General features: G+C 39.1%; 1 protein-coding gene across 2 annotated transcripts; it reads left to right on the top strand.

The window, feature by feature from the left end:
• Positions 1-1,578: 1,578 nt before the first annotated feature.
• Positions 1,579-15,266, top strand: ppp1r10 (protein phosphatase 1, regulatory subunit 10). 2 transcript variants are annotated; one of them, XM_077590796.1, is made up of 18 exons: positions 1,579-1,897; positions 4,297-4,405; positions 4,481-4,567; positions 4,671-4,806; positions 4,954-5,005; positions 5,082-5,171; positions 5,253-5,381; positions 5,455-5,560; positions 5,683-5,786; positions 6,349-6,518; positions 8,972-9,128; positions 9,226-9,366; positions 9,445-9,691; positions 10,780-10,855; positions 10,925-11,140; positions 12,046-12,166; positions 13,786-14,151; positions 14,303-15,266. In XM_077590796.1, the coding sequence occupies exons 2-18, from the start codon at positions 4,299-4,301 to the stop codon at positions 14,443-14,445; spliced, it is 2,448 nt and encodes an 815-aa protein (XP_077446922.1). In that variant the 5' UTR covers positions 1,579-1,897; positions 4,297-4,298; the 3' UTR covers positions 14,446-15,266. The 2 variants fall into 2 exon arrangements, with proteins under 2 accessions (XP_077446922.1, XP_077446923.1); XM_077590797.1 differs by having other exon boundaries at positions 1,579-3,029.
• Positions 15,267-15,789: the final 523 nt, after the last annotated feature.

Genomic DNA, 15,789 nt, shown 5'->3' with positions numbered 1-15,789 from the left:
ATACTTAAATAATAATAATATAGAATAATACTAAAATAATACTAATAATAGAATAATACTAAAATAATAATAATGGCGGCACGGCGGCTGAGTGGTTAGCGCGTCAGCCTCAAAGTGGGGGACATGGGTTCAAATCCAGGTCGGTCCACCTGTGTGGAGTTTGTATGTTCGCCCCCGGGCCTGTGTGGGTTTTCTCCGGCTACTCCGGTTTCCTTCCACATTTTGAAGACATCCATGGTAGGCTGATTGGACACTCTAAATTTCCCCTAGGTATGACTGTGTGCCTGAATGGGTTATGACTCACCGTGCCCTGCAATTGGCTGGCCACCAATTCAGGGGATGCTGGAGCCTATCCCAGCTAACTACAGGCACCAGGCGAGGGGCATTCTGAAATCGTGGTCAGACAACCATTTAGGCTCACAAGTAACAAATTATACCTAAGGGCAATTTAGAGTGTTAAACCAGCCTGCCATGTATGTCTTTGTGATGTTTGAGGAAACCAGAGTACCTGAAGAAAACCCACACAAGCCCAAGGAGATTATGCAAACTCCACACGGGAAGGTCCAAACCTGTGATTGAACCCTCGATCTCAGAACTGAGAAGGCGACACGCAAACCATTCGCCCCACCCGGTTGCATTTTTCTTATATTTTTACACATCATAATTAGATTTAATTTTATATTACTATATTACTGTACTTGTTTAACATTTTCAACCATCCTGCACAGCTCCTTACACCCCTTTGTCCTTTATCTATTTTGTTAGATTCCAACCTGTAACTCTTATAATTTTCATTATAAATATTTCACGTGAAAAGTATTGCACAAAGTGATCTTAGTTGGTGATGTGACATGAGAAAAAAAGTTTAAAATTGGCATGCAGACATAAGTTTTTCTTTGCTAGTTGGCCACCCCTGATTTACTTAAACCCCCATTAGTGAGAGGAAAGTGAAACTCCTGAAGGCAAAACAGTACCTGAACACAACAAACGTTGGATTTTTTGTGTAGTATTTTGTATTAACTTTTGTATTGGTTTTGCTTGCACAAAAACCAGCATATGCACGAAAAATGTTTTGAAATACCACATCCCACATACATAATTTTATTTCCAAAGTTTTTAAGGCACGTCTTTATGAATAGTATTTATCAAAACATACGAATGGGAGGGGGGGGGGGTGGAAGGGTCACTGAGGGGAGGGCTTTAGAGTAAAGCTTGTCCTTTTAAAATCAACCGCCATTTTGAACACTTGTGAAACCAGCAACGTGGGTGTTAAAAAGCCTTTAAGTACCAAGATTTTTTTTTAAATGCCGCTTAAGTGTCTATTTTATTGTTTTCTAGTAAAAATACGCGAAGTACCAGGTTAAATTTTACGGGATATGGACGTAATCGTCGAAAAACTACACGTATCGCCATTTTGCCTTTGAACCAGAGGGCAGGGTCGGTTGTCCACCATTTTGAAATGATATCAGTCTAGAAAAAACGCCCCCCGTGACGTAAAAATCGTCACAACGTATAAAAGCTTAGACCCTCCCCCAAAGCCTCATTCCTGGATTTGGTCAAAGGTAAGTAAAGACGTCAAAACATTCGTGTATATATTTGTCGTAATTGAAGGTGAAATCACCCCAGCATTTGCACACAAGTCACCGCATGCATTTAGCTTCGCGGAAGGGGAAAAAGTAACTCGAGTGTAACTAAGATGTTTTTTTTCTTGTGTATTTTTTCAGGTTTCAATTAATTTTCCCGAAGACGCAGCCGTCGAGGACGTCGACCAACTACTCAAATTGATGTTTTTTTCATCAAGTAATGGACATCTGATTACTATTTTTGCCTCCAGTTCTTGAAGGAAAAGGCTAGCTTTTAGCTACCAAAGCCCCACCCATTAGAAATTTTGAAGCAGGTATTAAAGCCATCAAAGTTGACGATATGTTTTTTTATATAAATGAATAAGTGCCCCGAAAAGCACAATATGTTATTACTAGACGTTTAGGGCATTTAGTTTTAATATTAATACCTTTTGGTTGACTTGTTTATGTAAGCCATTTTGCGGCACTGATTAGCCTAGCCTATTGTGTAGCATGAGCTCACACATGAATGTAGACGTTGACACAAGTCTGTTTCTTCGTGTGTGAGACGAGCTGGGCTAATTAAATTTATCTCGAATAGTGAATACCTATAAGCAATCTCATCATAAAGATTGCCATGTTTTCTCAGGAGCCTTAATGACCAATGAAGTCGGATTTATTTTTTATTTTTTGCCTGCCGGGGTTTCGTAGGGGCTGCTCAACGGAACCGAAACCCACCGCAATCTATACATAAAGATTGCATTGGGCTGAGGATTGCTGGACGTTCGATGAAGCAGTCTTGTTGACGATAATAGCGAAGCCTGCCTCTAATCCCACAGTACGCACTGGGCAATCTATGGATAAAGATTGTGGGATGACTAGAGCCAAGCGGTCTTTCCTAACACAAAATTCGGAGAAAATAGTGGACGAGTGCCTTGCTTTCCTCTGAGCACTTGGGGGTTGAAATCCGTAAAGGCACAATGATCTCGCTGTTGCGTATCAGGTGTCTTGTTAAATTGACGCTCGACAGTTGCTCCTGCTTTGTTGTTAGAACCTTAGCGTCCTTTTTTGATGTGCGATCCTTTGCTAACAGTTCTAGTCTGGCGTCGAAGGGGTGAAAGAGGGGTGCTCTCATTGGCTGAGCAGTCTCGCCCCTCCCCTCTATTCCACAGAATTTAAGATGTGACTTCTCTTCATAGAACTGAGGCATAACAACAGAGTCCCTGAACATTTAGCTCGATTTCTAATAATTTAGTAATTACTTGCTTTTGCTTATTAGTTTTATTCTCGATTTCTACCAGTGATCTCCCATGCCTATTGCCAATATTTTCCCAATGGGGAATACAGCAGCGTCTTGTATCATTTTTGTTTCTCCATGTGTAACAGTTGTGCCACTTTCAGGCTTTGAATTATTTCCAGTGTTGTGGAGTTCAGAGACTATATAAAACTACTTCAACATTTAAGCGGGTAAGACCTAACTGATTCCTCACATAACATTTCCAATGAACTGAGATCCACTAGACAGGTTTTTATACAAGATTGCAATCCATAAAAAGGAACTTTGAGAAAGTACACAACATTGCCCATATTATGCCATTCAATGTTAAGTTATATCTTGGCTAACACTTAAATTGGAGTACAGGTAGCTGCAGGCACTATTATACCCTTGTGTATCAAAAAGTTATTACTGTCAGTCATTTGTAATCTGTCATTTCAAAAATTTAATAATTTAGGCGGGACTATATAAACAGTCATCCAATCAGATAATATTTGTACTACTGGCCTAGTGCGAGCATTCCATTCATTCCTATGACTGTTCATACTTTAACATAAGGATAAGTGAGCGAAAGGTGTTCAGTACTCCATATATTGTGGTTTTGCACAAATGTGGTTTCAAAATACACCTCATTAAAATGTTAACTTTTCATGAACCTTGTCATAATTACTAACTCGTAAACCATCTGATGTTTCTATTACAGCAATGCATGTTATAAAGTAGATATGAATAGCTTTTAATTGACTGATGACAAAAATTAAGTGCTGGATGATATATAAATACATCTCAGATTAGAAATTGATTTGAAGCTCTGATATATGAATAACTTCTTCATTCAGTCATGTGAAAACTAGGATATTTCATCCAGAACCACACCAATACAAATGCCCTGTAAGATCCTTAGAGGAGACATTTTGGTGCTCTAGGACACTCATTTTTTTCTTGCGACCAGAGTTCATGCTGGAAGTGTGCAACACTTCCCATTTATTAGACTGTACATTCATTTCTGGGGGTATATTGTGCTCATAAGTAATTTTGTAGGCTTGTTGAGGTGTTGTCTGATAACAGTTTGAAGTATATTTTTCTATTGAGTTATATTTTATGAATTAATCATTTTGTAACTTTATTGTTGTGTTGTTTGATTCCAGCTTGGCCACTGGGGATTTAGTTGGTTGTTGGACTTGTGACTATCGAAAATGTGTTTTTGGAACAGTATATGGTAGAATTAAGTGGTGAGACAAGTTGTGTGGTGGACCGGCTGCATTTTTATGATTTTGAGTTGGGCAATATGTTGCTTGGGCCTGGTAACTATGGGTGGGATTCACTTCTGTTGAGCAGCCTTATTTTGGATGCAAATTTTTTGACAACAATTAAAAAAAATCAGTGCCGCAACAGATAAAAACTGATTATTTAATTTTTTCCTACAACTACATGTATTAATTGAGGTTTGCTTTTTAGAAATGGACGGGGTGCCGGTGGACCCCAAAGAAATTTTAAAGGGAGTGGAGCTTCTCCTAGGCAAGGATGGAGGACTATGCAGCTTGGAGGGAGTCCCAAAGATGTTCAGGTAAGGAATTCAAGCTTGTGATTAAATAATGAAATGTCTGATATACCACAAATTTATATATATTTTTTTTAACAGTCTAATGAAAGCCTCTTCCAAGATGGTCAGTCGTTGTATGTACTTAAACATCCTACTTCATACAAAATCTCATGATGTTTTAAACAGGTTAGTCTTAATGCTTCCATACAAATTGTAATTATTAATGTCATGCCACTGTTGTGGTCCTCAGTTGTTTCATTCACAAGTGCATCAATCTCAAATGTTATAGATTCATTCGAGTTGGAGGCTACAGGCTACTAAACTCGTGGCTCACCTACTCCAAAACCACCAATAATTCTCCTCTGCTCCAGCTTATTCTGCTAACTCTGCAGAAATTGCCACTTAAAGTGGACCATCTCAAACAAGTATGTGCTAAACATTAAAAATATATTTTTACAATTAATGATAAGTGCACAATATTTAGAAAATCAATGTATGTGGTACATTTTGGTATGATTTTAATTCGCTCTTGACCACGTCTTCATTTTGTTAATGTATTTTTTTCTACACAGAACAACACAGCAAAGTTGGTTAAACAACTATGTAAAGGTGCAGATACTGAAGGTCAGTATGCTCTTTTATCTTATACATATTGTGTCCCAGAGTTTATTCTTAATGCCTAATTTCACCCATTTTATAGAATTGAGAAAGTTGGCGTCAGTGCTTGTTGATGGCTGGATGGCAACAATTAGATCCCAGAGTGTATCAAGCAATACCAGCAGTCCAGCCGGTATGAGCGTCCTACTTTTACTCTTGTATTAATGCCTTTTCCTTTTTAATTATCTTAAAATCCTATCTACTCAACGTGCAGATAAAAAGAAGAAGAAAGAAGATGGCAAGGTCCCGAACAAAGAAATGAAGGACAAAAGTGGAGAGGAAGAGAAGAAGAAAGACAAGGCTAAAGCTCATGCGCCTAGTCATGCAAAAATCCGTTCCATAGGTCAGTCATCATAAGAACGAAGGTACTACTGTCTCTTTAAAATACTTTTACTTAAGGACACGTGGTTTTGTAGGTCTTGAGATGGACACGCCAAACCCTGCACCCGCTAAGAAAAGTCCTGCAGCTCCTCAGCTCGGTGACAAGTACAACATCAAGCCTCCGGTTCTCAAGAGATTAAGGTAATGAAATTTATCAGCAAAAACGTGAGCACATCGCCATCAGAGCTTATGTGTGTTTGCTCTCTTTGACCATCTAGTGGTCAGTCACTGTAACTGCTCTCCATTTTATTTTCTCTAAACAGCTCTGGTCCATTTGATAATCCCCCATTGGAGAAGAAATACAAACCTCTAAACATGCCTTCAAACTCAGCCAAAGAAATTAAAGTCAAGATCATTCCAGCACAACGTAAGTGTAAACTTAATTCAACATAAAACAACATAATATTAACAAACTATCAGGGTTCTGCAGGAGGTAACCCATCTATCTTACCTGCCTGTGGTGGCAATCCACCTGCCCTGATTTATAACGTAATACCAAACACTGATATAGTGAAATATTTTATGGGTAGTGGTACAAAGACAATTAGCAGTCAAAATCCCAATTGGAACATGATTGATGCGCACCGGCCTGCGTGTAGAAAACCTAGTAATATTTGTTGCAAGATGGCGGCGCCTTTAAGAGAACGGAGACAAATATTTCACACGAGCAGCGGGAAAAAGTTCACATGCGCAGAAGACAAAATGTGTCACAAAATGGCCGTGCCCAAGGCAGGAAACAACAGATGAAGCGATTGTGATTTTCCTCATTTATTTTACATCACATAATCAAAACGTAATTAGCTGCCCGAAAAGAGTACTTGGCTGCCCCGGGTATTCAGGCAGTCGTTTATGTCCAGCCCTGACTATTGTTATGTATTCACTTTTAAATGTGTAGCTACATGTTCTCATACTATTGAATGTGTCTGTAGCTATGGAGTGCACAGGATTCCTAGATGCCCTCAACTCTGCTCCAGTGCCTGGTATCAAGATCAAGAAGAAGAAGGCTGCTGCTGCTGCTGCCGCCGCCGCTGCTGCTGCCGCCGCCGCCGCTACTGCTTCACCCTCGAATACCAAGGCAGTGTCCCCGACTGCAAACAAGGTAGAATTACTGACGATAGACTGCTGGACAAATGTAGACAAACAAAGGAAAGCATATTTTGTGTTAGATGAATTTATCCCATTCATTAGTGTTTTGCAGTTGATACCAATTTTTTTTCTTGAACAACCTGCTTTTGATGGAAAACAAAAAAATAGGTTATTGGTTAAAACCCTGCATTTTAAAAGTATTGGATTGTAGGTGACTCTTGAATATGAGATGTAAAATCATAAATATTAGTTCAAAGTGCAGAAGCTGCCAACTTCTCCGGAATTTCCGGAGATTTCCCGGACAAGTAACGCAAACTCCGGGACTCCTGACAACCTCCCTAAACTCCGGAAATCCCCCAAAAATTGTCACCACGTTCTTTTTGAAGCAACCATTTTGGTAAAGTACCACATTTCCAATTTAAATGCCTCGAAATTCACACCATCGCTACGGCTTCCGCATCTTACTTCCTTCCGCATTTGATTCAACTGCACTGTAAACCGGATGAATTCGGCAACGCGAGTGCTTTGTGAATCATCCGAGTTACAAGTTCTGACAAATGATTCGTCTCGTGCGACCTCAGCGTGGCAATTGATTCGGAATCGATTGGATAGCTAGCCTCTATAGCTTTAATATTTACTCGTTTTCTTTTCTTTTTTTTCATAAGGGAACTATTGTTAAGGCTGACTAAACCACTAGTCTTGGTTTTGAAACTAATCTGATAATTTCCGTGGTTGTTATAAAGGAAGTAGGTGTACACAACACTGGTTAGTGTTATCAATATCGGGATACGTGCAAAATGGATGGCAATTTTCGATGCAACTTCTAATAATAAACCCAGACACTTGGAGAAGTTTTGGTTCGTATTCGACGAAATATCCCATGTTAAAGCCACCTCCAAAAGGACCGGCATCTGCACATTGCACAACATGCAAGTGCGACTTCAGCGTGACGTGTGCTGGAATTACTCACTGTAAAACGCACACAGTAGGACCCAAAACACAAAGAGAAACTTATTTACATTATGCTGTACTTTTTCAACAGTTTGCAAAAACACTATTTCAATTAATGTAAAAAAAAAAAACAATAACAGTTTGATTAAATTTTTTTTATTTATACATTTCATAACGATTTTGCGTGACTCACATTCACTCCGGGAAAAACTCTGGAAATGGGACAAGGGTACTCCTGAAACGGGGTCGACGGAGGTTGGCAGCTCTGAAAAGTGATTGGACGTCTTTTGGCGTCAATGGCACCCAATGACTTGGGTAGTTTGAAGTCAACATTATCAGTAAACTGGGCTTCAGTTTTAGTAAATATATAATAGGTTGCCGCTAAATTGGCTGTAGAAGGGCACTCAAACAGTTTTTAACCTTTTGACTCTGAAAGCACATTTTTGTGAAAATTAAGTTTTGAGACAGACCAATAGCAAAAGTGCACTTATTGCTAAAATGTTTTGAAATTAGCCACATATTCCCTACATACACCTGTAGAATTGAACATTAATGTTTAGAGTCGTTTAGATGATGCCATTTCTCACCAGCTTGAAGAAATAATCACCCTCTGCAAAACAGCTGTACAAATGTAAACAAAAGTCGGGTGTGGAAGAACATTTTACTGGACTTTTAAACTCAAAAGTTTATTTTTTTCAAGAAAAAATAGTCATAATGAATATATGAATTATCTCAGAAAGCTAGTTTTTATAATATTTGGATGGGATTTGGTTTTCAAAACATCAGGGAATTATGCAAAAGAAGAAATAGAACCTCATATAAGTAAAATGCAATTTCTTGGAAGGATAAGTCCTCCCAACATCGGATAGCCAAAGAGTTAAGGTCAGTTTACTCAGAAATTTAAGCATCGGCCATAAACCTGCTCATCTCATTTAATCAAGTTCACAATATCAATGTCATAAAATGAATTAAGTGCAGTCGTTTTTAATTAATTGGTTCCAGAACTTTTTTTGTAAGTGGACCAGTACTTTGTGCTCTCCTTTTTAATGATTTTTATGCCCCTCAACCAATTCGGCATTGTCCTCCTCGCTAACAACTTCTTTTCATTCGCACTGGCAATTTTCTTGGAAGGCATGATGATAAAAAACAGAAGCAGATGCTTTATCTACAATTGGAAAAACGCAACATAAAAACACCGTCAGAATTCCGTGACGACGAAATGCATTTACTTTTTGGGGAATTCCGTAACTAGGATCTTTTTCGTATCTCGAGGCATTCGTAGGTAGAGGTATAACTGTATACCCAAAGTAAGTTAAGTGAACATAGTAACTTTACGTATGTCAACTTGAAATCATGATTCAAATAAAATAAAATAAACTTTTTAATCGCATGTGGCCAAACAACATCTGGTTCCTATTGTCCATTCTCTTAATCGTTATTACGACAGGGCCTATGTCCGATTATTAAGCAGTTACACCTTGAAACAATTCTAACATCTTCTCTTTTTGTCTTCAGACAAATCCATTTGACAGTAAACCATCTACATATTCTTCATCATCCACCAAACCAACATCTCCAGAGACGATTTCGTCGAATGCTACTTATGAAAACCAGGAGACGGAACGACCTGGGACCCCTGTGCCTTCAGAAGACCCTGACTCCGTGGACAACGGTGAGGCTATTGAGAGAAGAGAACACTAGATGTCTCCTTTCCAGCCATGTATTGTCAGTAATTCCAATTTCAATTAATTGTTGTTTGTATTTTTCAGGAGACAAACCTAATTCTCTCTCAGAACCTCGCGGAGAAGAAGACTTGACTAAGAAGGGAAAGAAAAAGAAGACTGTTCACTGGGCTCAGGAAGATAACCTTAAGCATTACTTTTATTTTGACCTCGATGAGACAGAGAGAGGTATGAAACATGCATAGCTTAGTGAATGTGTCACCCCCGCTATTATTTATTAATTACTGTGACCCCCTCCATTCCCAGTCAATGTCAATAAAATTAAGGACTTTGGTGAGGCAGCCAAACGGGAGCTGATGATGGACAGGCAGACTTTTGAAATGTCCCGACGGCTTTCCCATGACACAATGGAGGAAAGGGTGCCCTGGACACCTCCGAGGCCTCTGACTTTGCCTGGCAGTCTGGTCATTCATGGGTCCAACAGCACAGAAAAGCTCACCCAGCGGGATCGAGAGATGGGCATCCTGCAGGAGATCTTTCTCAGTAAAGAAAGGTGGGCTTGTTTTTTTTTAAAGACTTTAATACTGTCTGTATATATTAATACAGTGTTACCTCCAGATACGAGCTTAATTTGTTCCGGGACTGAGCTCGTATGTCGATTTACTCGTAACTCAAATGAACGTTTTCCATAGAAATGAACTAAAAACAAATTAATTTGTTCCAACCCTCTGAAAAAACACCCAAAACAGGATATTGGATTGGGAAAACATTTTTATTTCGTGTTCTAATTCGCCATCTATTAACAAAGTAACAAATAACTAGTGGTTTAATAGTACTAACATTTGACAGATTTCGAACTAAAAACAAATTAATTCGTTCCAACCCTCTGAAAAAACACCCAAAACAGGATATTGGATTGGAAAAACATTTTTATTTGTTCTAATTCGCTATCTATTAACAAAGTAACAAATAACTAGTGGTTTAATAGTACTAAAATGTGTTTAATAGTACTAAAATTAGACAGATTTCGCGGAGTGAAGAGAGGGGGGGGCGAGGGGGGCTTTTTGCCCGGCAACGCGCTTGTAACATAACATAAACAAATTTAAATGAATTTGGATTACGGTGCAGACACACTCCAAAATAAGTTTAATCTAACCTTATACTAAACTTAATTCAAATTTTGTTTTAAATTTTGATACATTTCTTCTCCTGGGTTGGCCTATTTGCCCCGCCTCCATCCTAACTTTCAGATGAAACCTATCGAGGCTCAAAATGATGCACACAAATGTCCTCACAATAGGATAACGCACGACCACTTGCCAACGAGAAGTAGTATATACGCCATTCGCACTTTCTAACGGGAAAATAAACACTGAAAAAATGCAACGCTACGCCCAGTGCTCGCAGAGACATTACACGAGGGAGTTGCGGGGAGGGAGACAGTCTCTCGCGTCGGCTGTATGCTCGTATATCAAAATTTGTCTCATCTCAAGATAAATATTTGCCCGAAATTTTACTCGTATCTCAAATTGCTCGTATGTCGAGGTACCACTGTACTATATTGCTTTGTTGGATTTACTTGAGATGAAATCTTGAAAAGTTTGTTCCAAGGTTTTTTTTTTGCTTATTTCTTTTTGCTAGTGTGCCTGACAGTCCACATGAACCCGACCCGGAGCCTTATGAACCTATGCCCCCTCGACTCATACCCCTCGATGAGGTTTGTATAATAGTCAAAGCAAAACCCTTTTTTTAGGTCCAAAATTAACTCTCTATTAACTTTGTCTAGGATTCGTCAGTGCCAGATGATAGCTACTCGGAGCCCATGGACACGTCTCAGCAATTTCCTGCATTGGCACAGAACGAGGGCTCCAAACTGCCACCTGTCCTTGCCAACCTGATGGGCAACCTTAACAACAATTCACGTAGCCCCCAGAACACAAACACTGTCAACAATCCCACCACACCAGCTGTCAACGTGCAGGAGCTGCTTTCATCTATCATGGTACATGCCTACTGCAGACTGGCTGCATTTGTCAACAGTGAAATAAAGTTTTTTCATCTGTTTCATTTACTCACTTGAAGCTACTTCATAGGTTCTATAGCCAGGGATGCCCTACCACTTACTGTGGGTTTAGGTTTTTATTCCAACCAATTAAGAGAACATCTTTTCACCAATCTGGTAGTGTACAAGTGTAGTCACTTGATTGAACTCAGGTGTCGCTTGTTTCAGGTTAAACACTTGGATCGGATGGAATGAAAACCTGCACCCGCCGTATGTGGAATCGGTTCGGCACTCATATGTACATTATTTATGCATGTGAACGTGTCAAATTCTTTCATATAATAATGGCAGTGGTTGTTTGATACATTGTTTATTTATCTCACGAGTGAAACTACAATTTCATACAGACAATATTTCATACCTGTCAACCTCTGCCGATAACTGCCCTTATAAATGATTATGATTCCCCTTACAAACCCCCAAAAAACCTTACAAACACCGTACGACTCGTACGGTGTTTGTAAGGTTTTTTGGGGGTTTGTAAGGGGAATCATAATCATTTATAAGGGCAGTTATCGGCAGAGGTTGACAGGTATGATATTTACAAACTTGTGGGAATGCCGAAAATAATTTGAATCAATTGAAAAATACATACAATCTAAAGTTTTCTTAGGATGAATGAATACATTCACAGTGATCAATTGAATTGTATTTGCTTGAAACTATTCAAACAAGCTTTCTCGGCTTTGCCTTTCAAGATGCTTGAGCTCATTTCGGTTCGGCCTCATATCAGTACATGTTCGCATTAGGACTCTACAAAGATGGCTTTGTAGGGGTTCAGTTACAAAACAATTTATACTGCTTTAGAGTTGTAATTCCGCTACAGCTAACGTTTGTATCTTTAGGGGGCATCTGGGAGCCAGTCTACTGAAGACATCATCAAGCAGCCTAACTTCTCTGATAAGCTTAAACAACTTCTGGGTTCCTTGCAACAGACACAAAACCAGAATCAGGGACCCACACCAGGTATAGTGACAACTTGCTCTTTCTTTGTGATCTTGAAACTTTTGCAGGACCCTCCTTTTATCTCATCGGTCGCCCAATCCATTTTGACGGGGAGAAATTGGCAGTAAATACTTGCTACTCTCTGAGTTGAAATGGATTCGACATCTAGCACCGTTCAAAAACCTTGAAACATTCACAGTGATTCTTCCCATTTCACACGAATTGGATGTCTATTGTTGTCAATGGCAGTCATAGTTCATAGTAAATATTTTTTTAATCAAATTTTAAATGTATAATATCCTTAATTTTATGATAAACCAAAGGGATTTTTTATTATTATGTTAAGTTGTTTCTTAAATGTAAAAACAGTTTTAATAATAACAAAATTACAATTTCTTAAACTGAAAACAAATTTAAAAATAAATTCTTAAGTGCATTTTGTTATTATTATTCATCAAATTTAGTGTTATTTCGGGCCAAATCCAGAGTGTATTTCTGTTTTGTTTGATTTGAATTTTGTTTTAAATGTTATTCCAATTTTTAATTAAAGGTTAAGGATGAAATAACAATTAATAATTATATTTTAGACTTGGTGTCCACATAGGTGGAGGTGGAGTTTTTTTAATTTAAATTTTCAATTTCCAAAGAAAGTCACTAAAAGCATTAAAAGAAAGAGATGTTCCTCAAAATGTATATTCTTGTTGATTATTGTTACCGTATTTTCACGACTATATGGCGCATCGTATTTTTAGCCGCAGTGTCAGTAACGAGTGCTATTTCTGTATTTTAAACACACAAAGGACGCACCGTTTTTTAGATGCATATATATTATATATTATATATGAATATCTAACCACAATAGCGCTGGCTACCGGAAGCAGCCTCAGACTTTTTCCGGTTTCCGCTGCGCAGTGACTTTTGGGATATATAGTTCTTGCACGCTACACCCACACGCTAAAAACACGTTTTTAAAAAGGCAACGGAAGCAAAACTGAGTTCGGTTGTACTTTATTTAGCCATTTTACAACTTACTCACGTCATCATCACCCACAAATCCATCAAAGTCCTCATTTTCTGTGTCCGCATTGAACAATTGTCCAAATGAGTCATCGAAAACGCTAGCTAGCTAGCTGGTAGCTAGCGTAACTTTTCCAACGGTACTTTCCATGCTTCGTCATGCTGTGTTGATGTCATTGTATACAGGCCACAACCCATTCGCAAATAGTAGCTAGCTGGTAGCTAGCGTAACTTTTCCAACGGTGCTTTCCATGCTTCGTCAAGCTGTATTGATGTTGATGTATACAGGCCACAATCCATTGGCTGAATTGACAAAAGAACTACTACATATCCGAGCAGTCACTGCGCAGTACTTTGTCTACGGGAAAATAGTAGAGTCGGTGTACCCTATCAACGGATTCATTTTATTTTATCGTGATAACAATTTTAGTATTGGTCCATATATAAAGCGCACTGGATTATAAGGCGCCCCGTCTATTTTGGAGAAAATTTAATACTTTTATGTGCGCCTTATAGTCGTGAAAATACGGTATATTAACTAGTTACATTTGAATTATTTCCCTTTTAAACTTAGTTTCTCATGCCTGACTCATTTTCCCATTTTTCTCCTTTTGCCCATCTAGTCAACCCAGGTTTGCTGGGTCATGGTCCAATGAACAACATGAACAATATGCACATGCCAATGCCTATGAGCAGTGGCGGTTACCCACCCAACATGCCAACAGGTGGTCCCCGCTTCAACCACCCCCCGCCGCCCCACAATCACGGGCCGCCTTTCAACCCCGGAGGCCCGAGAATGATGGGACCACCACCACCACCACCACCCGGGCAGGGCCGTGGGGACAACGGCCACTACTGGGGAGATGACTCTATGAGAGGAGGGCCCCACCGAGGGGGGCATTTTCATCGTGGAGTAAGAGGCCGAGGAGGAGACCCTGGCTTCAGGGGGCGAGGGCGAGGAGGTCCAAGAGGCGGACACAATATGAACGGTATGTGGAGCAGAAAACATAATATGAGGGTTGTTTTTCATGATTTGGTCAGTCAAAGGGGAATAAATAACAAATATGATAATGTGAGATACCTGTACATTTGATTCATCAAACTAATTGTGTTGTTTTTGCCCTAATCCCTGAACAATAGACATGTCCATGCGTCCTGTTTGTCGACACTTTATGATGAAGGGAAACTGCAGGTACGAGAGCAACTGCGCTTTTTATCACCCGGGTGTAAATGGACCACCATTCCCCCCCAACCACCCTGCAAACAACCAGCACGGACACTAAGTTGACGTATTGTCAACCTCATGGTTGTCAAGGACCTCCTGTGCAACAACCTCTCATTTCATCGAACCACTGTAGATTTACTTTACAAGCGCAGGTCTCCAATTCTTTATGTAGACGACCAACTGTTTTTAATAGATTGAAACTTGCTGTTTTTGCCTTTATGTCTGCCTGTCACTGTCAAGTGAGCAAAATCCTGGACCTGAATGGAAGTCGACAAAGATTCTTACATGACCTGTTTTTTCCTATTACTCACGGGATACTTTGACAGAACTTTAAAACAAGATTAAATCAAGTGACACCACAAGTAGTAATAATTTGAGCATGAACAACTATGACATAGGCCCCTTATCCTAATATTCAATATATTTATAGAACTATATTTTTTTTTGCTCGCTGCAGCTGTTAAGTGAATGTGCTTAAGATAATGAGCCTGTAAAAGCTTTGTTTTTTGTTTTTGTTTTGCTTTGTGGCACGGATGCTGATCTTTTTCCAGCAGTCTATTATGATGCGAGTCAGCCGATTACACCAAATGACCTCTGAACCCTCCATCTGGACCCTCACAGAAGGGTTTAATGTCAGTATTATGAAGCATTCTGCAGGTCAGCTATACAGTGTATATGTTTTCTGTGAAAACATTGACCTTTGTCTCTTGTGGGACTTTTTTTTTCCTCATGTATTTTGATACAATGTCGACCAGGTGCCCTTTTTTATGACTGGTTCATTGAAATGTTTGTACTTTATGGTTGTGTACATACATGTTCATGCGGTCATGTTTTTCAGTTGAATTATCTTGTACACTATTAAATGAATGTTAAAATATATTTTTAATGAATTATTTGGAATTGTTTATGCCAAAACACTTTAAAATCAAGGGGAAGCCATTTTATCTTGAATAAAACATCAATATTTAAATATCTAATGAAAGGATTAGAGGGGAAACGTGATTCTTAATCATACGTAACGTCATATAATATTAGTTCTATATAGATTCACTTTGTTACATACTGAGCATCACCAAGACAAGGGTTGTGTGAAGTCTTTTTTTTAGAGTGCAACTAGTTTCAAAACCAGTGGCGGTTCGTGCATTTTCTCGTAGCGCCTTCAACGGGTAAAAACCACTTCCTAGCAGCATTTAACGATTAAATACAAATACTGGAGCTTTTCAGACATTACAACTGGGCCCGGAGTGTCATTTCCCCGGGAAAAAGACAGCGATGAACATCGATATGTCCATATACGTCCATATGCGAAACGGCAAAAATTGCACTAAAATGGGGTAAAATCCACTTCCTAGCAGCATTTATTGATTAAATACAAATACTGGAGCTTTTCAGACATTACAAC

The sequence above is a fragment of the Stigmatopora argus genome, chromosome 21 (assembly GCF_051989625.1).
Source record: "Stigmatopora argus isolate UIUO_Sarg chromosome 21, RoL_Sarg_1.0, whole genome shotgun sequence".
Taxonomy (NCBI): Eukaryota; Metazoa; Chordata; class Actinopteri; order Syngnathiformes; family Syngnathidae; genus Stigmatopora; species Stigmatopora argus.
Note: the sequence above shows the minus strand (reverse complement) of the source record. Positions and strands in the feature narration are given on the sequence as shown.